The following is a 26,057-nucleotide window of genomic DNA, read 5'->3' as shown; positions in this document are numbered from 1 at the left end:
GAGCACATACGTAATGCAATAGAATCAGCAGCTAAAGAAAGTATAGGATACCATAAACCGAGAAAAAGTAAGCCATGGTTTGATAATGAATGTCATAATCTAATAGAAATAAGAAATCAGGCTAGACTTAGGTGGTTAAATAACTCTGATGATACAAATCTAAACAATTATAATAGAATAAAGCGAGAAGTTAACCGCACGTTTAGAAGTAAAAAAAGAGATTACTTGAAAAGCAAAATTAACGAAATTGAAACAAACAGCAAGAATAAAAATATCAGAGATTTATATAAAGGTGTAAATGAGTTTAGAAAGGGGTGGCAACCTAATGTAAACTTGATAAAAGATAAAAATGGTGATTTTCTAGCTGACCCAAGCGATATTCTAAATAGATGGAAGAACTTCTTTAATGACCTTTTAAATGTTCATGTAGGAGATAAATCAGAAGTAAATGAAGTACATACAGCAGAACCTTTAGTTCTAGAACCTAACTTGACTGAAGTTAAAGATGCTATTAAAAGGCTAAAGAATAACAAAGCACCTGGCATTGATTTAATACCAGCTGAGTTAATTAAATATGGTGGAAATTCATTAATATGTCAAATTCATAAATTAATTTGTTTAATATGGAATAAAGAAGAAATACCTCAACAGTGGAAAGAATCCATAATTGTTCCTGTGTTTAAAAAAGGTGATAAAATGAACTGCAATAATTACCGTGGAATTTCTCTACTCTCAACAACATATAAAATATTATCTAACATTCTTTTAACAAGACTAACCCCATATGCTAATGAAATTATAGGTGATTATCAATGTGGATTTAAACGTAACAGATCAACTACAGATCAAATTTTTCACATCAGACAGACACTTGAAAAAAAGTGGGAATATAATCAAAATGTCCATCAGCTATTCATTGATTTCAAAAAAGCATATGATTCGGTGAAAAGAGATAAATTATATAATATATTAGTAGAGTTTGGAATACCTAAGAAGCTTGTTAGTATGATAAAAATATGCACCAGTGAAACAGAAAGTAAAATTCGTGTGGGTATTAATATGTCTGACAAATTTACAATTCATGCTGGGTTAAAACAAGGAGATGCATTATCTCCATTGCTCCTTAATTTTGCCTTAGAATATGCTGTTAGGAAGGTAAAAGAAACTAAAGAAGGATTAAAGTTAAATGGTGTGACTCAGTTGTTAGCGTATGCAGATGATGTAGACTTACTGGGGGATGATGTGAATACAATTAAGAATAATGCTAAAATATTTTTCAAAACTGCTAAAGAGATAGGTTTGGAAGTTAACAAAGAGAAAACTAAATATATGCTTACAGGCCGAAACCAAGTGTTAGATAATAATCAAAATCTAATTATTGATAACAAATCGTTTGAAACAGTTTCCAAATTCAAATACTTAGGAGTAATATTAAGAAATGAAAATTATATTAAAGAGGAAATAAAAAGTAGGGTTAATTCAGGATATGTATGTTACTTCTCTCTTCATAAACTTTTGTCTTCTCGTTTAATTTCTAAGAAACTAAAAGTTAAAATATACAAAACAGTAATTTTGCCTGTAGTATTATATGGGTGTGAAACTTGGTCCCTTACATTGAAACAGGAACATAAATTGAGAGTATTTGAAAATAAGATCCTTAGGAAAATATTTGGACCTAAAAGGGATGAGGAGACAGGTGAGTGGAGAAGGTTACATAATTTAGAACTACATAATTTGTATTCATGTCCAGATATTATTAGCATAATTAAATCAAGAAGACTTAGGTGGGCAGGCCATGTGTCACTTTTGTAAAAGAAGCAAAGAGTCTGACTCACAGACTGTGCTGATCAACACAACAGCTGTTTCCTTGATCAATAGAACTTCAACTGTCATCTGTAGCCAGTTGAATGAATCTTTGACGTACGCCACGTTTTCTGTTAACAGATTGACTTATATAGATCTGGTTTCTGTGTCCAAGTATTTTTTTTTACAAAGTGACTTACACCACTGTAACTTTAACCCGTCCAAACCACTCATATTCCACAATCGCTTTGAAATCATTCATATTCCATAATTCGCTTCAAAATTCGCTTTCGAACAGCATCAACTGAATGCATCAAGGAGAGGGTTGGGGAGATTTTCTTGAACCTGGGCAAACCATTAATTCTGCTTGTTACATCCCGACACTATACAATCTCCGTCGTGCATTGCACGATAAACGTTCTGGTAGAAAGATCATTCTCCAGCACGACAATACTCGGCCCCACTCAGCTCGCTTCACATCGGACGAAATTGGAAAAATTGAATGGGAAGTTCTTCCACATTCCCGACCTGGCACCATCAGATTACCATCTGTTTGGATTTGCGAAGAATCAGAGCGAGGCCAAAGTTATGAGACAATGAAGGCAATCCAGAAAGCAGTGCATCAGAGTTTTCGGCAGGTTGGAACGGAGATCTACCGTGGGGTACATTAAACTTCCAGAAAGTGGGGGGAAAAAAGGTGTACAAAGAAGTGGAGATTAGAAAAGTAAACAAAAGACTACATATTAATGTTATGGGCTTGTTCTTTAATAATACATGATAATTTAGAAATAAATTGTGGCTCATTACTTTTCGTATCACCCTCGTATTTTCTGTTAATGACAATGGTGAAGAATAGATATGTGCTTATGTCCTTGTATCTATAAAATAAACCAGGACGTCATTTCCTTAGAATTATGATGGGCAGTTTTTACATGCTAAGCACTTTACCCACGTAGTATTACATAAGTTATAATTGCAGTTACATAAATAGATTACAGTTGTTTTTATAATAAGATGTGAGGATTGTTCGGGGTACCACAATAATATTTGAATTTAATTTATATTGTGTTTGTGTTGAATGTAGTGTGGCTCTTAACCATACAAAGTTTAAAAATCAGAATGTGATGTTTTAGTAATAAGACCTTCCCACACCACCGCACCAATGCAAATGAAAAGAATAATCAGGTTTCTAGACGCCACTGACCCAGGCCAATAACTTTTTGGATTCGCCCTTGGACTGAGCAATATATAGGGTGTCCACATGAAACCTCCCTGATTTCAAATTACAATTGTGAGGAAACTATTCGACATAGAACCTTGCGGTTTGCGGCATCATGCAAAGTAACTGAAAAAGATTTTTTTGATTGTGTTTCTTTAGGTGCTGATTAATTAGCAACGGTGGCAACCACACAAAAGAGAGCACAGTGTGTAGTGTGGTATGTGGAAACGAAATCGCCAATTTCAGTCCAAAGACGTTTCAGACGTGTGTTTGAACGGAAGCCACCAGACGTAAAGACAATTAAGGCTTGCAATGATACGTTCCTAGCCCCTGGGAGTGTTAACCGACAGTCACGTTCTGGCAGAAAACGCTCATCTGATGAAAAGATCAGGGAGACCTTCGAGAGAAGCCTACGATCCTCGGACATAACCCCTCTGGATTTCTTCTTGTGGAGTCATGTAAAAGAACGGCCTTCACTTCACATGTACGTGACCGTGATTTCCACAGAAGACTTGAGAATGCCATCAACTACATCACTCCTGACATGCTAGTTCGCACATGGGACGAAATCGAGTATCGGCTAGACATTTTGAGAATTACGAAAGGAGACCACGAAGAAGTGCACTAAATTGAAAAAAATAGATATACATTTTTGAGCTGTTTTACATGATGCCGCAAGGCTCTATGTCGAACAGTTTCCTCACAATTATCATTTTAAATCAGGGAAGTTTCATGTGGACACCCTGTATATTCCTCCAAAACTTCACTGGATTTGAGTACACAAGCCTACTTGATTTGCAAAAGAAACATGGACGTGAATTCCACTGTCGTGAGATCCCAAGACGCATGAAACAATATGAAAACAATGCAGTGGCCTTGCCATGGCGATGTTCGCCCACAAATAAATTTCAAGTCAGTGACTGTCCATACATTTGGTACCTAAATTTCTACAAGATCTTCATGGCATTTTGCTTCAAAATTATCGTTGTGTTTCTCTTCTCTTCTCTGCACTACCATAGCTATGGAAGGTAAATGATCGTTATTTGCACTTGTTTCTAGGTAGTAAGGTCAGTGGCGTGCCTATAAATTTTGTGCGGTGGGGGGGTTTGACACTAATAGAGTGTTGTCATTTCTATGTTTATTCGTCAATGCTATATGTGCAGTACACTCGCCTTCTTTAATACTGCAGCCAGGCCCATGGACCTCCGCAGGATTGTTTCCAGGGAGGGGCAAGGAAGGTATTTTTTTCAGGGGGGGCAAACAAGGCACATTTTCCCCAAAAACAGTGTTGTTCCCTAAAACAAACATTGCTTAATTTTGAATTTATGGTGTTCATGCAATAATTAACACATATTATTGTGGCTAGAATGCAATTATATATGTGAGATACAACATTTTTGGTTGACTTTAATTTTTTCAAGGGGGACACGGCCCCCCTTGCCCCCCTTCTTGACGCCAATGGCCAGGATTTTATTTCAATGGAGGCTCATCCCTTATTCAGCAGCTGCCATCTGAAGGTGGAAAAGCTGGGAGGGTAGAAGCCCTGAAGATGAATTTATCAGTATGTTACAGCTTATTACACAAGCTGTTTAATCCTGCTTAGGAAGTAAATTTATTTACCACTACACACTATTTAAATTAGATAATTGTAGGATTTCGGGGAGGCTTCAACCCCTTTAGCCCTCCCCATTGCTACGTACCTGACTGCAGCAGTTTGATTCTTTACACAGCGCATTTGTAATAGATACCACACCAACGGAGACAATCTCTCATTCTCTTGAACGAAGGCGAATTCTTTCCTAACCACGTCCACAAAGCGTGAACGGTAAGTATATATCGACATTACATTTCAAATTCACAGTATTATTAAATTCATTGACCTTGTACAAATCTTTTCAAGTGTTCAACGTTATTTTCATAGGATCTCCGACAGAAGGGAGGTTCAGAGTTACTTTTAATGTACTTGAGTCTTAACCCGTTACTAAATTTCCATGAGTAATTGTAACGATACTTGTCACTTTCGAATCACACGGAACTGGATTTCCAGTAGGAATGCCCTAGTTGGCGATGAACTGGCTATCTAGCTGGAAATCATGGCCGCCAGCAGTGGCGCAGGAACGTTTTTCATTTAGGGGGGTACAAAATTCAGCCTCCCATATATATATATAATATACACACTCCTGCACGTATGTAGAAATACATTTCGGGGGGTCCAACCAAGTGTCGCAATAATAATACATAATAATAATAATAATAATTAGAATAATTATATTAAATTAAATTAAAATATTAATTAATTAATGTTAATTATTATTATTATTATTATTATTATATGAATAGGTAAAAGATCGTAAAAGAATAGATATATAACAGTACGTCATTATCTAGCTTTCGTGTAGTTAAGATCGCCAAGATTTGCATAAAAACAACTGCCATGGTAAGCATTTAATGTCAAATAGAAAAAGAATTGAATATTTATTGAATAACAAAAAAGGAGTTAGATCCAATTAACGAAAAGTAAAGTTGTGATCAATATTTTATGGATAACATCATTAGTACTGTACATACATATTTGGAACCCTTCAAAGCCGTATGAGCGAAATTCCTTGCCTTCGAATAAGTTGAGCGGAAATAGCCATAGATTATATATTTAATGCTACACAATTATATTTTGATTATTTACTTTTACTACATGATAAGTCTTTCGGGGGGTGGGTCCGGACGCCTTGGACCCCTCCAAATACGTCCTTTATACCTAGGTAAAATGTGAAGCCATGGGAAACATTCTATTTTAGAACAGCACACACGAATGTCCTGTTATTTATTTGTTTTTCTTAGAATTTATGATTTTTTTTTTAAAAAAAAAACAGATTTTAAAACCTGATAACAATTGTGAAACATATAAAGCTCTGGACCTCTTTCTGGGCTTATTTGGATTTAACGGAACGGAAAATCAGGAGTTCGAAATGTGAAAATTGCAAACATTTTTAATGCAGGTTGAGATTAAAGGGGGTGAGGAGGATCTTGAGCCACCCCAACCAAGAATAATCATCACCACCCACTGAATCCGTATATCATACTTATAGAGTTCCACTTCAGATCAGTTCATTCTAATTTTAACGTCCCATAGCTACGCATAAAAATATCTAAACAATTTATGGAAGATGTGTACCACATCCAATGCCTTTTAAAAGCCATGTATTTGGTATTTTCTCAGACATCTATAGGGCGTTGTATTAAAAAAGAAAGAAAAGAACTGAGTTGAGATGGTTCCCGGTCAACTTGTAAGAAGTCTAACTTTGAAATATTTGTGAAACATTTGACAAAGCATTTATTTGTTATATATTTTGCTGTACCTAATGATACTCTTCAAGCACTGATAGTACTATCATTACATATACAAAACCTAAATCCTTCAGATCTCAGAGGAAGCAAGGAAAGCCATACGTTCAAAAGTACGCTATGACGCCAGAGGTCCCAGGTTCGAAACCCGGCCTGGGCATGGGTGTTATTTGTGAGTGTCCATCATATCATCACTCATCCTCATCTTTGCGATTAGCCAAAAGTGGCACAAATGAGAAGTAAAACAAACCAAATAAACAAATCAAACATTCCTATCTCACACCAGAGACCTAGCGAATCCAATCCAAAATCTACTAATAGAACCTGCAGGGAGTCTCATTTATCTCGTGCATTCATCTGACTAATGAAATTTTCTTACAGTTTGACTTTAGTGTTTAACTTAAAATGGCGTTGTGTTTGTGTTGCATTCGATATCAAAATCAGATTTTAAGCAATTAATGTCCAATTATAAGTATACCTAATACAACGGTAAAATAAGTCCTCTGATAAAATCGCAGATTGCACCCTGTTTAAATGTCTAGAAAAAAATTATTTCACCTAGGAATGATATCGCAATGCGATGAGTCGAAAATTGTCACAGCTTCATATCGTCTCCTGTGTGGTGAGGTCCTTCTCGTTCTTGTTTGTGCTTATTTTTGTTTCGGTTTCCACTCTGAAGTTGTTAGAACATATTCTAGATTCACTTCATGCTCAGGTAGGCTAGTCTGGACTCTATTTTATAAAAAAATCTCTTAATGTATAAGTTTAAGTGTAGTTTTCCGAACACCCTCTTACAAAGTTATGAAAAATATGGCTGAGGTACAGGAGTGCATTGTACCCCCCAAGTTGGCCTGTCGTGTCTCGTCTTGTTCGTGTAAGTATTTCGTTTCGGAAAATTCCATTTTAAATATTTAAAGAAAATGGGGTCAATCGTACACTCTTCTGATGAAGATTTGTATTTTATCTTCGAATCGACGCGACCACTTCTTTAGAAAAGTGTACCCCCCAATACGCAAAGGAGCATTCGTATGCAGCGTGATTTTCTGAGAGCAAATCTGATTCCATCGTTCCACACACATTTTAAACAATTTTCATCTCCTTAAAGAGGTATCCAAGAACATAGGTCAATGAACGAACTAGTAGCAAGCACAATGTAGTGGAATCAGTTTACAATGGTTTGAATTTCTGTGGTAAGGAAGATAAATGCTTATAAGTTATAAAAAAATATTCACTTTTTTATTGGGCGAATTTAAAATAGGTTCATTTAACAGTAGCACCTTGCGTCTGCTGTCAAATTACCAAAAGGGGGGTACAGGGGGTACAACTCGATTTACGGATTTAGGGGGTACAGTACCCCCCTTCAAAAATTTGGGGAGGTACAATGTACCCCTGTACCCCCCCGTTCCTGCGCCACTGGCCGCCAGGTTGGCTGCTTGACTGGTTTTGACGACTAGGCCATGTTCTAATGGACATTTCCACTCAATTTTTTTTACAACAATTTTAAAAACTACACCCTGGAAAAATGACACCTGCAAGTTCTCGCGTTTCTCTGCGTCCAGTTTAAGGCAGAAACGAGACTTCCAAAGTTGCGAGGCTAGCGTTGCGCTGAAAACACGCCGCCGCCATGTTACTACGTCACTCCTTAGGGAGAGCTCGTTTGTCGTCTGCTTCGAGCGTCCAGTTCCGGATGGGTAGCCCACGGTGAGCGAACGCGTGCAGCAGTTTTACAAATCTGTACCGATTTAAATAATGGAAGAAGGAGCGATAGGAGAAAGGAAAGCTATGCTTTGTAATGATCATTCTTCTATGAAATATCCGTGCTGCTCACGTGCAAGATAAATGAAAGGGTTCAGCTGCGTGTGTGTTCTCGGGCCATGCGAAAAATATTGCTTATAAAATTGATTGCTGACCAGACACTCAAAAATATTTTTCAAACTTATATTTATCGATATTTACCGTAACCTATGTAGTGCAAAATAGGAATTTTCACATTCTTCACTTTATTTATAAAGCCTATTTAACTTTCTTTTCCATAAAGCAATTTCAGTTTGTGTTCCATTTCTGTTGCGCAAATTATGATCAAATATTTTTGTGCAGATAAGAGAAAATATACTGAGAAGATTACATTAGTTGCACAGTACATATCTATACTTAGTTTATGTATAATTATTACAAGGAAATAATGTGTATAACCATGGGCGTATTTAAGGGGGATTCAACGGGTCCAACCCCCCTCTTTTTTGGTTCACTAAAATTACCAGTTTCCTTGTTCTATCCGCTTGTTCATAAAAAAATCCTTCGTACTTATTTCATTCTCTTAAATTAGAGACGTATAGGACGGGATACGGATGGGAAGGAAATTTCGTAATTCCACACACCAGATGGGACTGCAGACCAATATCTGCAATTTCCTGATAGTTTCGGAATTTCTGCGATAAGAAACTGCATTGAGACTATCAAATCAGTTATTTTTTCCCCTTCGAATCATATTAAAGAAATTTGGTTCTTAAAAACGTAGTGACACAAGATGAACAGAAAAGTATCAATACTTCGTGACTACAAACACACAACTTCATACTGAAATGGTACGACATAATTATTTTTAATTTTGTACTGCGAAAAAAGCCGCCTCATCTCGTTACCCCGAACGCATTAATTGGTTGGTTCATAACTTCACCACTAAGGATCCTATCGAGACGAGACATGGCAGCCTTGGTCTCGTTCTCGTTGAGAGTTGTAAATGTCTGTCTCGTGTTTATTTGTAAATGTCTCATTGACAGTCTCGTCTCAATTTATAAACATCCGTCTCGGTTTGGGAGGGCAATTCTCGTTCTCGTCTCAAGTCTAGAAAAATATAGAATTAACAACGTATGCAAAGGCTTATCATTATAAATACAAAAAAAACCTTTCTTAATATATTTCTTTTATTATATTTTTCTTGACTCCTCATTTCGACGGTACAGCCCTCGAAAACTAAATATTATCCTGCTTATATATGCAAACCAAACTGCAGATTCAGAATTACCAGGATTGATCTGGCGTTGTAATTATTATACACAAAATTCATGATTTATCTGAGGAAGTCGCATGTTCCAGGTTTTACTCTCGACCTGGGCATGACTGTTTCCTTGTGAGTGACATTTCATTGAACTGGAAATTGTTGCATGGGAGGATGTTTGCTCGAGACTTTGGGGACAGCTAGGGGGATGCTTCTATTGTTAATGTTAGTGTTGCTCACGAGACGAGGCATGTTCCGTCTCGTCTCATAAAAGGAGATGGGACAAGTGAATGTTTTTGAAATGTGATTGGACAGAAGAAAAAGTTCGTCTCTTATCATGGCAGGTTGGGTGATACTTAGATTGTGCAGTTGGTGGTAGTGTGTGTGTGTGGGGGGGGGGGTACTCCTGCACCCCGACTTCGAATACTGCTTGTAGTTATTCATCTTCATTGTAGCGATTAGCCAAAAGTGGGAAGAAATGTGATGTTAGAGATGATACATAATAAATTAACTATGCGTTTTCATCGTTGCGGTTAAACAAAGTGAACGGAGAAGCGACGTAAAAGTAGGCTAAATACAAAAATTTGAAATATATATATTAACTGAAGAAAACTGTCATTTACTACAGGAAATTTAAAAACTCACCGTACCTTTTTATACCGTATCATCTCTTATATTGCAGAAATTGGCGTGTAAACCAATGTGTTCTAAAAGTATTATCTTAAAATTTGTGAAGAAAATATTATGACGAAAATAATTGTAATTCCAGAAAAGGCATTCCGATAACATTAAGTTCTTGCCAGTCAGAACTAACCTATGTATTCGCAATGAACAAGGCTGGTCACGTGTTCAGCCATTGACTGTTACAAGGTTTGCTTTGTCACCCTAATGGGAAAACCAGTGGCTGAATTATAGTAAATACTATTATACTGCTAGGGCATAATTCATCTCCAAGAAATGGAGCACAGATTTTTGCACTGGAAGTTACAAGATACTTGTTTTACACAGTAACAAGTGAATTTTCTGTCGCTTCCGCGGCTAATGCTAAGTTGACGGGACGAGCAGAAGCCCCGCCTGCACGCATTTCTAAGTGATGACGTCAGAGGACCTCCTGTCTGCGAAGAGGACGTTTTCAAACCCGTGACGTAGTAGGTGAATTTCAGCGGTGTTTGAAGGCGTGTTTCTCGATAACCGAAACAAATAACGCCGAGATATTTTGCACATCTCATGTTTGTGTCATTATCTGTAAAATGAAAGGATTTGAAACGTTTTTCATGTCAAAGTGCAAATGTCCATTGCAACTGGCTTTCCTCGACTGAATTCTGTGGAACAGCCAATCAGAACGAAGTTTGGTCATGTGAAGATAATCTGTGAGTTTGACAAAGGAAATTTTTTTGTCTGTGGTTTCCGAGTGTTGGTTGTTTTTGTTCGCTTCTGGATAAAAGAGAAATTAACAGAGATGATGTGCACTCGTGTTCAGTTCATTAGGTATTTATGCAAAGCGATGAGATTTGTACAGTGGGATCCATGAGTATTACCTTGCAAATTGTCCATCACCATGTTCGTGCACTTTATTTGACCCAATAACAGCTTCAATAATTAAAAGAAAACTCAAACAAGCTGTTGACTACTTCTTCACCAGCATACATAAAAATCCATCGTTTAAAAACACACAGGATGTAAGAGAAAAATTAATGAAAATAGTCATGGACAATTTGCACGGTAATACTCATGGATCCCACTGTACGTGACAAACATGATTAGCCGATAATGAAAATCCTTATTATTACAAGCGTATTAAATGTTTGATATATTTAGTGGAACAATTTTTTTTTTTTTTATGAATGAATGCTGCGATTCTTATGTATGAATATTGAATATGCATACACGAGTTCATTAAAAAGCTTGTTCAGTATGCATTGATTACCATATTTTCTTTCGAGCCAATTTCTAGCCCATATTTTTATTCCTTTAATTTTTAATAACCAGTAATTCTCCTACAACGTTCTTCAAATCGCTCGTCCATATTTTTTTACATTATCTGATCTGCGCAATCTCTTATGGGTAACAAGTTTCGTGTGAACAAAACTAGCAACTTGTCCATGAGTACTTCCATTCATTCTTCTCTTTCATCCTGCGTTTTTAAGGAATGGATTTTTACGTAAGCTGGTGCATAGGTTATCAGCCGCTCGTTTGAGGTTTTGTATCTGTCTGAACGGTGTGTAAAAGAAAGAGAATAAATATGGTGATGGGCAGTTGTGTGCTTGGTAATATTTATGCATCCAAATCTACACTTTTCGTTCAAGAAAAAGCTCTAAAGTTGACCTTTTGTGAACTCTCAGATAAGAAAAAAAACAACTATTTTTGGAGTAATTTTGAAAACTGTGTAACACTTTATTGTTTGAGCTAAAATGGAATATGAAAAAATATTGAGTTTCGACCTGGTTCCTGCAATTTACACTATTTTCTTTGCGATGTTACGCATTTCTTGCTTATTTTATTTTGTTCGAATATCGAGTGAATTTTATTTCAGTTGTTAAAATAACGAGCTTTCTGCTTTTTTCTAGCTTCAATTGCATGATACGAATTTCTAATTGGGATCGACTACCCATGCTAGCATAGGCGTGCGCACACACTCTGATTAAAAAGGGGGGGGGGGGCAAAAGCCTTGATGAAAGTTCAGTCGGAGAAAGAAAAACCTTATTCTATCTCACTGTTTTATTGTATTGATTGGTACTAAATAGGGGCGTGTATAGTGTGTGTGTGTTCGGACCCACGGAAAATCACTCTATTAAGCTTGAGGTCCACTGAGACGCAGAGAAACGCGGCCGCAGAACTCAAACAGACCCGTTTCCGGCTGGGCGAAAACCTTTAAGATAACCTGCAGACTTCTGTAATGGAAATTCCTGCTTCGGTTCCCTGTAGTGGGCGTTGATTTCAATGGAAGCAGACAACAGAAGTTCTGTTGCTGTTTGTTCCGGCGTTTCTCCCTATCTCAGTGGGCGTCAAGCTTTAGAAATCCAGCTTTCGTGTCACAAAAGTTCTCTGTTCCCCTTCCCTTTATTTTCCCTCTCTGTGGTTCAGACTAATTTACATATAACCATGATTTCGTACAGCAGATTCAAAACAACTACACATAATTTATAATACACTCCTCACAAAAAGTTTGGAATATTGTTACATTAGGCAATAAGTGATAGGCAAGATCTTGGAATTCAACAACACATGGTATTTGTCTGCTGCACGTTCACGTGTGTTTTTGCTGACATATGCCACCCTACATATCACCTATCGTCGTCGCTTTGTAATCAAGGGGTCCCGGGGTTCGATTCCCGGTGGAGGCACATAGAGGTTCGAATCCCACTTTAAACTTCAAGTTCCGTCCCGATTAGCCTTACTGTGCATAAAGTGGACTTAAAAACACCAAATCAATCCATCAATCAAAACCTATCGCCTAATAGTAAATATTCCAAACTTTTGTGCATTCTCTGACATTCGCTACGAGACTCGGGGCAAGCAGCCCGGCATCAGCCCTTGTCTTTCCCGCTGAACGGGGTCCGCGACAGTCGCTAGAGTCGGTTATTAAAATTACAGTTTTGATATTGTGTACTAACCTTGACTACAGAAGGTGTTGAAAATTATGTCCCTCTGGTGCAACACATTCCTGGCATCTCCGAAGGAAATTGGCATTTACACGTGCAAGTTCGTCTACTGTAATTCTCCCGATTTCTCGTACAATACTCTCTTAATTCACGGATGGTGTGCGGATTGTCCCCATTTTTCTTTCCACTTTTATTCAGAACTGACCCTGTTACTCTAAACTTTTTTACGAGGTTTAATATAGTGGTCATATGTGGAACGGGAACACCAGGAAATTTCGTTGCAAAACGTCGTCGCACTTCTCCACAATTCCTTTCCGAAGTAACACTCGACAAGATAAATCCTTTGTTGTAATGTAAATTTCTGTGGTGCCATATTAAGCCACAATCTTCAACACACGGACACGACACAACACAACTTCCGAGGGAGGATTATACTGGCGTCAGTCTGCAACGTCAACAGAAAGGGAAAGAGAACGAAGGCAGGGAGAGCGAGAAAAAATAGTCTACAGCGTGCGACTGTCGCGGATCCGTTCGCCGGGAAAGACAAGAGCCTTCACCGGGTAGCTTGCCTCCGAGTCTCGTAGCGAATGTCAGGGAATGCTCTATAACAATTCCAAACTTTTTGTGAGGAGTATATAATAATAATTTCCAATGTGTGATAAATTTATTCTACGACCACGTAGGTGTAAGACACCTAGGTTAACGAATAAAATGCCTGAGCTTTAATAACAAGTAATTTGCTGGAGAACGAAGTGAGATATAATAGTCCAATTATACATAGGAAATTAACCAGCCGTAGTTGCTGGGAACTTTTGTAGGCTTGAAAATACTTTATTTTTTTTAAAGACAATAATATAAAGGTAATACGTTTGTCTGCCCTAAATTTATAAGTGAGAGTATTAGAAGCCCTCCCCCTTTCTCCCCCGTGGTTTCTAGCCGCGTGACGTAACGTGACTTCTGTCTTGTGCCATAGCTTCAGAAGTTCGAACTTACCGAATTATCAACAAGTTTCCACGAAACTTGAACCATCAGAAAAAGAAAAGAAACACTTCATTACTTTTGTGACAAGACGCGACTTGCGACAAGCCGAAACTAATTCCGGAAACAGGAGCTTCAGTCATTTTTTTTTCCTTCCGCTTGATAGATGTCGCCAGTGGCTACTGATAGGCAATCACTGCTTCGCGTGCCGCTCTCCATAATGGTTTCTTAATTTACTTTTCTGGTTCGATTGATAGAGAATGATGGGTGGCCGAGGAAGCGCGTGGGTACAAAGGCCAATGTAAGAAGCTAGGAAGGAAGTTTAGTAGATCACGCAATGTCGAGCGAATTCCTTGGCAGGACTACGATGTCCAATTGGGGCAGACGATCGGTTCAGTACCAAGGAGTGTGCTTGCTCGTGAGTTATAAATGAAGATTGCTTTATTATCGTCGTCTCTTGAACAGCGGTGAGGCATGAGTCCAGCAGAAGATGCCCAAGAAGGAACGACATGTTTCACTGGATTTAGGTACGTTGCATGCAGTGTGCGAATTAAGGTTTTTGCTTGGGGGGTGACAACTTAGTGATAACGTATTTGTGATAGAACATTGGGTGTCACCTAGTACATTAAAGCTTTTTATAATACTAGCTGATTGCTCGGTGTTGCCCGGGTATTTATTTATCCCAATCTTCTATTAAAAAAATAATGAATTCTAGTGTAAAATGAACTTGGAGTTGAACGGTATTGGGAGTGTCACTATTCATCTTAGCGACCCCGAAAACTATGGATTCCACACTAATATCGGTCGTTTTCGATTATTTTGACATGTGACCCCCTTCCCACCCCCACCCCTAGGGTTCCCAGGGTGTCTTGGAGTTGAACGGCATTGGGAGTGTCACTATTCATTTTATCGACCCCGAGAACTATGCATTCCACACTAATATCGGTCGTTTTCGATTATTTTTTACATGTCCCCCCTCCCCCCGGGTACCAGGGGTGTCTTACCCCCACAGTAATTCTTTCCATACTGCAAGTGATATGTGTACCAAGTTTGGTTGAAATCGCTCCAAGTGTTCGAGAGTTATGCCGGAACAAACATACACACACACACACATACATCCATTTTTATATAATATACACGTAATTTAGAAGGGCCTCCCGATTGCGCAGTGATTGCGTCGTCGCCTTGTAGTTGTAACCAAGAGATCCAGGGTTCGATTTCCGGTGGAGGCACATAGTGGTTCGAATTCCATTTTAAACTGTAGGTCCAGTCCCGATTATCCTTACTGTGCGTAAAATGAACTTAAAACAGCAACTCTCTCTCTAGTAACTTAGAAACACTTAGTATATTTACACCACGTTTAGCTTCCGAATGGTCGAATCTCGAACCACGCCTGTATTTCCGTTGAGGATGGATGGTCGATGTTTCGACCAGCAGCGCACGGCAGCAATTAACGTGTCATTTCTTGAAAACTACACATCATATTAGAGTTCACTCTTTTTTAATATTTAGTATACATATGAAGGCATCACATGCTCGAATTAGAAAACAATATATACATTGTTACTATTATTAACAAACGAAGTTTGAAAAAAATCCTTCCCCCGCCTTTGTTAACCCGTATCATTATGGGATAGATCTATATACGGTAAATGACTATAACTTCTAAACTACTACATCCCTTTGAAAAAATTAAAGTATGCAAGCAAGAATGAGTAAAAAACATCATTTTAAGCAACGTCTGACAATCGAGGATTCAGGGTGGACGCGGGGGCAAAGGCCCGATTGTCATAATTTTCCCGGACCACGTGTTAGGACACGGCAGCAAGTAACGTTCCATTTCTTGAAAACTATACACTATATTTCAGTTCTATCTTTTTTGTTCATTAGTTTACGTCTAAAGGTATTATGTACTCGAGTTATAAAACAATAAATCAATTGTAACTATTATAAACAAACGCCGTTTGAAATAGCCCTGTCTTTAAGGAAGAAATTTGTCGGTTCAACTTGATGACAGCGCGCGGACAGAAATGTGATCTTCCTCCATCGATAGAAGCTGACTTAGGCTCTGTCCAGTGGCGCAGCGGCCGCCCTCGCACACTCGCAATGCGGGTAGGCCCCGAAGTAGAAGGGCCCCGCAATGTTCTCTCTCTGTGCTCCTGAAATTTTATGTAATCACAGAAATTCAACAGAGAGTGTCGCTTACTTAAAATGAATTTACGAAACAGAAATCTGGTTCCCAGTAACATATCACATGGCGACGTCTGCGATAAGAAGCAGTGATGCATTGTTAAGTTACTTGCTTACAGATGACAATCGATAGGAAAATTCTTTCATCTCATACATAGATACGCAGTTTAGTGAATTACAGTTATGCTTATGAATCCAGTAGAAAGATTCAGTTGCTCAACCAGTTGATGCCTTATTGGTATACAATACCTAAACAAACTTGAAAATTCATGACCTTTTTTTTTAACAGTAAATAATGTGTTTTACAAGTGATATTTAACTTCCCACCAAGTATTTTCTCAATATGAAATTGAATTGAGATTGAGATAAATTTCCCATATTGTCCACACCTGTTACGTCAAAGAGGACCAAAAACTCAGCAGGTGGAGCCCAGGGACAATTATCCCTTTGCCCTTAGGTTCAGTAGCCCCTATTCCGCCACGCAATGTATACAGATTAGGCCTATTCAGTTTTCGAAGTGAAAATTCCTAGCTGCGAATTTGCTTGTTCGAGTTAGGTTTGAGTTTGAGTTTTAAGTTCACATTATGCACAGAAAGGCTAATCAGGACTGAACCTATTTAAAGTGGGATCCGAACCATCATGTGCCTCCACCGGGACTCCTTGATCACAAAGTGAAGACACAACCACTGCGCCATCGGGGAGGCCCTTCGAGTTAGGGGATAGAAGGAAGGATCATTAGGCTATATGGATCAACGGGAAGACAAAGCAGTAGGTGGAGGAGGATGCTTATGCAAATTATTATTCTAGCTGGGGAATAGCACCCCCTTGCGTCCCTTACACCCCCCCCCCGCATAGGCGCCGACTCCATGGGACTTGGGGGGGGGGCTCGATCCCCCAATGTTAACGATGTGAGGGCAGAGCCCCCAAATAATTTGTATAAGAAGATTTAATGTATTATTTTGCTTCTCTTGTAAAGTTTACTCTGAATTGTGCCACATGAAAACTTTAAATACACATTTGAAATGTTCTACACCATCAACGCTGGGGGGGCTGAGACCGCTAAACCATAAACTTTGGGGGAGGGGTATGACCCGAGACAGCAAAACACATGACTTATTACTATATACTAACGTAAGTATATAATTATGAGTATTGTTAATATTTTTACTAAAGAGTTTCAAACTAGGGGAGTGGATGGGACGTTCGGGCTACAAATGGCTCTCACATGAGATTCAGAACGAGATCGTTGATATATTAGGGAGATCTGTTTTGCGCTCCGTCGGGAATGTGAACAATTGACATTCTGCATTCGAACTGTGAATGAAAATTTTGATATTTTTGAGGAATTCATGGGCTTTTACGAGATTCCGAACACCTTGGCCAAAACTTAAAAAAAGGGACGGAGTGAATCATTAATTAATTTATTTCAGTGATCAGAGCCCCCCCCCCCAATAATTTTGACAAGTCGGCGCCCCTGCCCCCCTCTCACCCACACTCTTCGAGCACTGATGATCTATTAATAGGGACGCTAAGTTTTCGTTTTAATGATAAGGCCGAAAAGTTGAGGAAAACAAAATAAAGTGTTTAAATTGTATGTAGGTAAAGGAGGCAAGTTTTCAGGGTTTCGGAATCACGAAATAACGCGAATTATGCCATTTTCCAGAATAACGCCGTATTTCGCACCTTAACACGAAAAATTGCGCGAAATATGCAATATAAACTGGGGATAACACTTCTGTTTCCCAAGAAATACCTGAAGCGCTATGATAGTTCAATCAAGAGAGATTGTCATGCTTCATTTATTGCAATTTGGCGCAGACAGATTAAGCAGTGTTTAACCTCGTTCTGAAATATAATTCGCTGCGGGGATCTTCCCAGAAGGAAAGTTTCGTAGGAAAGGGTACATTTTTATGGAGATTCACCTGTTGTGTTTCGGGGGGGGGGGGGGGGGCACGTAATGATATTTTAAGGTCGCAGAGGGATTTTTTGGCATTGTTAGGGAAATGTGATGTGTATGATCGAGTTGAAAGATTTGGTTATCATTCAATAAACATTTCATATTTAGTGGCTGATGAGATAAGATAGGTTTCTAAATGGAAGAAATTTAGTCATTTTTCACAAAGGTAAGCCATAATTATTTTTTTATCATTAATAGTAGAATTTGCATTCATTTTCCAGAACTAGAACAATGTGGAAATCTTAAGCAGAGAAAAATGCATGTCAAAATAACACCGAATTTTTCCCTAAACTGCGAAAAATAACACCGGATTGCAGTAAAATATGACATTGAAATTTAGGGAAAAATAAAACGAAAACAGCTTCACGTCCCTATCTATTAATAAAACGGTTCTTGTTTCATGAAAAAGTCCAAGAAATATCAGTGGTCCATGAAAAGAAATGGCATCGTTAAAATTAATAATAATAATGTTGAAGTTCACTAACACCAAAATTAAACACCGTGCGCGTGCGGCAAAAACTATTCTTTTGGGGAGGGGGTCCAGCCCTTCCAATCGGCATTTCATCGAGGGACAAATTTTCAGTGAATAGAGTCTCATCGCCGCTTTGTTATCAATCTCTCAAGACTGGAGTCCGCTGCTATTTCTTCGTAGCAGATTGAAATTGACCTTATAATGTTAGGTCACCATCGACAATCTAGAGGTCCAGTTCAATCATCCATAACTGAAATGATATGTTTGGTTGAGTACATAACTACCTGTTAGTAGTCTATTAGGAGCGTAATGTGAGCGGCTCTTTTGTTCTGAATCGTGTCCTGACACAGCCAGGGGATGGCTTTTGGGGCTAAAGGTGCATCCACCTCAAAGTGCAAGAAAGGAGTGTTTACTATCCTTTAAACGATTTCCCCAAAACAGTATTTTTTAAATGTGTACCTTATTTTTTTTAAAAAATGTTTCGAACAAAAAATACAAAGAATCAGGAACAAAATATTTGGCAGTGTGAAGCTTCGCTCCTTCTCCACCAAAAAAAATAATCCTAGCTGTGCCATTGAGTTGAAGTAAGGGAAAATATTTCTAATTTCTTCTTCCAGATATTTATCAGAGATTCAGACCATCCTGATTTAGTTTCGAGGAACTACTGCACTGATGTATATTCTAAGTTGATGACAAAAATTAGGAACGTAATGTATTTGCGGTAAAAGTTAATTTATTATACAACTTGGCGGGGGGCGCAATAACTATTGTGCGTCCATCCCACTCTGGCATCATCTCGATATTTTTTTTACTAAGCCCCCCCCACCCGAAATAAATTACTTGCAGAGAACTGCGCTACGCAGTTTATTTTGTCTTTGAACACTCTCCCTGGCTTACTTCTGGCGCCTCCGCCTACGATACTATTGGGAGAAAATATTACCCCCACTGGATCTAACCCTCAAGTGCTAATGTCTAAATGTACAAAATTTTTTGGGAAAAATCAAGGTTTTCAAACTTTGTGCCAAATTGCACGTGTTTTGGAAGGTAGCTTTGAAAACTTCAGCGTTAGTGGCATTTTCTTGCTGCAAATATGCAAGAATTGCTTCTTGTGATGTGGAGCGATCTTTCTCGCAATATAAGATGCTTTTTAGAGATAATCGTCACAGATTTACAATTGAGAATTTGGAAAAACTATGGTGATTCACTGCAACTCTTCCAAGACATGGTTCACTAAGAGGTAAGCATTTAGAAACTGATTTCATGTGTTTAAAATGCATGTAATATTTTGTTTTTGTTACCAAATGTTTTTTTTAAAATTTTTGTCACATTTTCTCCTATTTTTATCACATATTTTCAACATTTATGACACATAAAAAATAAATATTTCTGAGTTTTTAGCACATAAAATTCCGTTCCGTACTCATAACTCACTTTGGACAGAAACTGGTACTTAATAAAGACCTTAGACTTAGAACTTACCATTGTAAGTTTTGACTGCCAAAATGACAGGATATATACTTCAAGCTTTCGAGAGGTTCATGAATGAAACCAGCTCTCCTCAGTCATGGATTGTTTGGGGGTGAACAATGGGATCATAACACCAATCGGCATTTGCACAAAGACTGACATGCACCCCATTCTGTGCTTTATCTCGCCTCGAAAATTCATCAAAGGCGGCACACAAGATTGCCAATTCCTAAGAAATCAGGTTGCCAACCACAACTGAGGCACCACTATACCATGCTTATCAAAATGCACAATTAAGCATATTTTCTAAATAATTTTTGTTTGGTATTTCAGTTTCTGAGCCTTCACAGATAGCCTAGAATATACAGCCCAGAGTCCACACATTGTGCATAGTATGGTACACTCTGCAATATGAACTCAGTTTCTTGACTAACTTCTCATCTTTCATTCTTAGGCTGTGTCCAAAAGGTACGAAGTACAGACTTGAAGTAAGGTCTTGATGGAAATGACGTCACCTAGTACAGTTCGAAAGTGCCAAGTATGCAAGCAAGCGAGATCACATCTCGGAGCATGGGTCTTTGCAGACTTGGTCACGTGATTTCTGCACTCGTTGTTCATTTGTTTGAAATTGCGGAGGTAGAAAGACAGCAACACAGGTTAAATATGTGTTATAGGCCAGCAAGTTGTTGGTTGAAGTTGTTCTAATGTGTGGAAATGTATGAGTAAGAACATTTGAAAATGTTATCAGATTTTTATGGTGAAAAACAAGCGTTTAAAATGCGGGAAAACAACGTGTCCTCAGTTTTATCAACCGATTGTATTTAGCGCTGCAGTTGAAGTCAAGATTTTCACTTCCAGTCCATGACTTCAAGACCATACTTGGAGGATGCTCGCTTCAAGTACGCTCTTGCATGTTTTGGTCATGGCCTTAATGCCACTTCCACTGAAATATATGCTTGGGAAAGAACAAATCCTATGCTTATTATAAATAAAGCCCTTAAAGATCGAAATACATTTATCAATTTAGCTTCTCTTTGTTAACACATTGTTGGTTTCTCCTTTACAGATTTTGACTATGTACTTAAGAAGCAGGAAAAGACAAGAATTGCATTTGGATCTAGCCAGAAGCGTCCCATTGGCTACCACTGCAAACCGGCTAACAAGTTAGCACAGTATATACCAGACATTCTTCCTGCACTAGGACCTGGTAGCTATGATATGTCCAATACTTCAGCATTTTATCAAAAAGAGGTACCATAAAATCATGTAAATTTTATTTTTGATTGTTCCATGTCAACAGCAAATATTTATTATGATTCTTTGATCTTGGGCCAATCTCCGTGACAGAATAGTCAGCAGAGCATGCCAAGATGCCATGGATCCTGGGTTCGAATCCCAGCCTGGGCATGGGTGTTCCTTTCGAGTGTCCCTTCATCTATTTCATCATATCATTACTCATCATCTTCCCTATTAGTCAAAAGTGGAAAATCGAAATAAAATAAATCCAATCAATCATTGATCTTGTGCCTGCAGCAGCAAAGACATCTCAAGAAATTTCTATTGTTTTAAAATGTTACAGCTGTCTGAAATTTCTCATCGAAATTCAAAAAAGTATCCTCTTGCGAGTTGTCCAGGTATTTGAACTCGGTTACTTTCCTCAAAAGTAATTGTTACTATTAATTAAGAAACTAACTAACTCTCTAGCCTTCATAAACCCAATGGTTTATGGCTGCAGCAACACAAGCTTTCCATCTGTCCCTATCCTGGGTAAGATGAATCCAATCTTTTCCATCCTTACCGATTTCCTTTAGGTCCATCTCAACGTTATCCCTCCATCTTCGTCTTGGCCTTCCTGCAGGTCTCTTACCATCAGGTTTTATAAAATAATCCTGTAAACTCTTCTTTCCTCTCCCATTCGTGCCACATGGCCTGCCCACCTAAGTCTTCTTGATTTAATTGGATCTGGACAGGAATACAAATTGTGCAGTTCTAAATTATTATATTCCAGATAAAGGGCTCATGTGTAGCCAAACAGTTAGCACTCTTACCTTTGGTGAGAGTAGTGCTGGGTTCGGTTTCTGGTGCAATGTGAACAATTTTGATGTTCAGCCAGCATCATGATGCCAATTTGGGAGTTGCTTGAAAAGAAGCAATGGACGCTGGTCTTGAAAGTCCGTAAACTGCAGCGATTGGTTTGATTTGCTGATCATACGTCACCCAACGAAAACCCCCTTGTCTCCAAAAGTCTGTTGCACAATGGGGTTCAATTTAGTTTAGAGTTATAATGAACTAGTAGTGATACGCCAGGGGACCCAGGTTCGAATCCTGGCCTGGGCATGGATGTTTGTGAATGTGCATTCATCAATTTCATCATATCATAACTCATCCCCACCTTCGCAAATTAGCCAAAAGTGGCACAAAGAGCAAAGTAAAATAAAGCAAATAAATCAATCCTCTGATGATCACCTAAAAATAATTTTCAATCGATTAACATTGAGCAACTTGGGAAATGAAACGTGATAACTCACAAAAGTACTGAACCAAGAAAAACACATTGGGGCTTATGGGTTACCTAGATGTTCCTGTGTTTCTCTGCCAATTACACTGATAAACAAGCTGTAGATATCCGACATGATGTTTACGTTTTCTAATGCAGTTTTTCACGCTGATTTCAAATCTAAAAGCTGTTTTGCTCTATCACTTCAGGTTTTGAAGAATTCGACAAAATTTTATATTTCATGGAATACCGTTCGTCGAAAAAATGTTCGTCGTTTTTCGTTATTTTTCATGCAACACCGAAATTTTTTTTCGTCGTTTGTGAAAACAGTTATATTTAATGTAATATGTTGAAATATTTTCAAGATCGCATTACTATACTTTAATTTGTTTCTTTTTTATTTTGAGTGACAGTGGATTATTGCGTCCAGAGGTTGCATAAATTAACCAGATCTGTTTTGCTACGTGTGCGGCTATCTAACAGACAAATCCCATCGAAAGTCTTTTACACCGTTTCTGAAGAAAGCATATGAACTCGTATATATTGATTTGAAGGTGGATAGTGGTAAGTCGTGGGCACCACAGTTCATCTGTTTGACATGTGCATGCAAATTGAGCGGTTGGATAAGGAAGGCGAAGAAGTAATGCTGCTTCATCTGCGAGTGGGATAGCAGGGATAGGAAGCACCACTACATAAAGAAAAATTGGCCGATCAGATATAGAATGCAGCCATGAAGTAAAAACGTCCTTCGTGTGCCATTGGTCGAGCGTGAAAAAGTTATCATGCCACCGCTTCATTTCAAGCTGGGACTCATGAAGAATTTCGTGAAGGCACTAGACAATGACTCAGATGCTTCTCGGTACCTGTGCAACAAGTTTCCGGAGTTGAGTTAAGTGAAAGAACGTGTGTTCATAGGTCCACAAATAAGGAAGATCATTGCTGACAGCCACTTCCAAGACTTGACACTGAAAGAGATGCATGGGTGGCATTCAAGTCAGTCGTAGCCAATTTTCTTGGAAATTATAAATTTGCTGATTATGTGAATGTTGTGCAGAAATGCATTAGTGCTTACAGACAGCTGGGTTGCAACATGTCCCTCAAAATTCATCTCCTTGACTCTCATCTTGACTTCTTCCCCGAGAACCTAGGTTCAGTCAGCGACGAACATGGTGAACGTTTTCATCAGAACATCTTGGTGATGGAGTCACGCTATCAGGGTCGATGGAGTGCAGCAATGTTGGCCGATTACTGTTGGATGCTTTAGCGCGACATGCCAAATGCTCAGCATAAACGCAACTCTACAGCCAAGAAATTCAAACCAAACACACCTTAAATTAAGGAAATATATTCTATATGTATGTATTTTATATGTGTATTATACCTTCAACTAGATGTTACTATATAGAATATGTGTCATGTGACGCATTTGCACTATTTTATTAGCTAAAGCCATGTTCATTAGTACTCCATGTAGCAATAAGTGTTCTAGTGAAACATATGTCTGTGAGTTGTTTGCCTTGATACAATGTTAAACACATATAAATGGTTGATGTCGTATATCTCAAGAATGGTGGGTGTTACAGACAAATGGTTTGCATATTTTTAATCAGCATGTTTCAATTATCTTAGAACGCGTGTTGGATACCAAGATATCTGCCGAAATTATTTTTTTGTTAATCAGTGTTAACAGCAACTTCATTCACTATTTCTCAGCAGCAGAATCAAATCTTAACTGAATGGAGTGTGGTTATCAAGTTTTACTCCCGAGTTACTGAATTGCATTTGTTTAAATTCGAAAATACAGAGGTAAGAAAAATCCTTTGCATAGTACAAAATATTTGCTCACAACAGATGGATCTGTGTATGTACAGGGAGGGCACAAAGTCACTTTCCCCAAAAATTTGATTTCTTCATTCATTGGGGAAAGCGACTTTGTGCCCACCCTGTATATTTTTGCATGCATATATCTGGTGTATATATTAGGGCTGAACTGGCACCACATGGACCAATATCAATACCGATATTGATGCTTGAAAATTGTGACAATTAAAAGTTGTACAATATATTGATTAATATTAGTGGATAAGTATTCCACTAATTACAAGCATCAAATTATCAGAGTTTTGCTTTAAAATATTAAAAAATTACAGAATATAAAAATACCAGTTTTGCAATAACAAAATACAGGTTTTTCTGTACATGATATTGATCAAAATGTCGGAAAAGTGTATTTGTTCTGGGATGAGCAGATACAGAAATTTGTGTTCTATAATAATAAATACTTATATAGGTAAGAAGGTAAAGGTACCCCTCTGCATGTCTACACATGCCACAAAGGTATATGGGGTCATGTGGAGATACAGAGCTTTATATATATTCTTGATCTCCTCCATAGTTGGGATGATGTGATCAGAATCGTGCCCTGCTGCCATTAACCCCCAAGGTTGCCCCCCCCCCTCCCCAGGTACTAATTTGTATGAGGATGGGTGGGCCTCAGAGCTGCAGAGAAACGGGGAAATCACTGGAAATTTTCCAGATCACCTGCCTCGGATCTCAATAAATGTAGAAATTCTGTAGACAAGAAGTGTAAGGAATGGTGGTTATGATAATGATAAAATTCTATTGAAATAATTTGTATTTTTTAAATGCAGAGGCATGATTGCCATGAAGCTATTCTCAAGGCTTTGGTGAACAATTTAATACAAATTCTGGGTAGGGTGGCCATAATATTTTGATGCAAAAACGGGACATTCCAAGCAGATCAGTTTATCTCCTCAAAAATATGTTAGGTCTACTCATCAAATTATTGTTATTATTAACGTATTATAAGACGTAAGCGAGTTACTAAATATATATCCGCGAAACTTACTTGTAAATGTTCTATTAATTTCAATAGCCTCTGCCACCATCCACTTATGCAGCAGAAGCCATCGAAATTAATAGAACATTTACAAGTAAGTTTCGCGGATATATCTTTAGTAACTCGCTTACGTCTTATATTATCAACCACGTTGTTTATTCCCCTCAATATGAATTAACGTATCATTATTATTTATTAAAGGATGGATCATATAAATGATACATCATAAACAATAAAAAATATGACCTCCCATTGTCAAAACGTTATAATCTCGGCATGACTTACATAGCGTTTCTCGTCCTTTCTCATCAACCTTTATGATGAAGTTGAGTAATGCCAGAAATATTTAGCAGAAGAACCAATCTTATCCCACATATCAGACACACAACTCTAGATTTTTCTTTTGAGTATGTATCAAGAAATTTAAATTCTTCTTGCAATTCCAAAATGAAACTGCATCCTTATTCACTCCTCTACAAAAAATGGAACACACGTAAAACAATACATCTTCTTTAGCATCAAATGTCTCTCAAATTTCGACTTGGCTTTCAAGATAACTTTTAGACTTTTATTAAATGGGTCAAATAGTGGCTTTTTAATAACATTCCTCTGAAATGGGACTGTCCTGGTTAAAATGGGACATATGGTCACCCTAATTCTGGGCCAACTTGT

The 26,057-nt window shown here is 38.1% G+C and overlaps 1 protein-coding gene across 2 annotated transcripts in view; it reads left to right on the top strand.

The window, feature by feature from the left end:
• Positions 1-3,913: 3,913 nt before the first annotated feature.
• Positions 3,914-26,057, top strand: part of LOC145996854 (uncharacterized) — a 39,536-nt gene continuing 17,392 nt past the window's right edge. The window contains exons 1-2 of one of the 2 annotated variants that reach the window (XM_083133387.1): positions 3,914-4,050; positions 21,095-21,279. In XM_083133387.1, coding sequence (XP_082989513.1) covers positions 4,044-4,050; positions 21,095-21,279 — 192 coding nt within the window. In that variant the 5' untranslated portion in view covers positions 3,914-4,043. Of the gene's footprint in view, positions 4,051-14,194; positions 14,470-21,094; positions 21,280-26,057 lie in introns of those variants that run through there. The other variant, XM_083133386.1, reaches the window with a different exon arrangement.

Source organism: Lepisma saccharinum, chromosome 13 (genome assembly GCF_977018435.1).
Source record: "Lepisma saccharinum chromosome 13, izLepSacc3.1, whole genome shotgun sequence".
NCBI classification, from domain to species: domain Eukaryota; kingdom Metazoa; phylum Arthropoda; class Insecta; order Zygentoma; family Lepismatidae; genus Lepisma; species Lepisma saccharinum.
The sequence above is the reverse complement of the archived record's forward strand: the minus strand, read 5'-3'. Positions and strand labels throughout refer to the sequence as shown.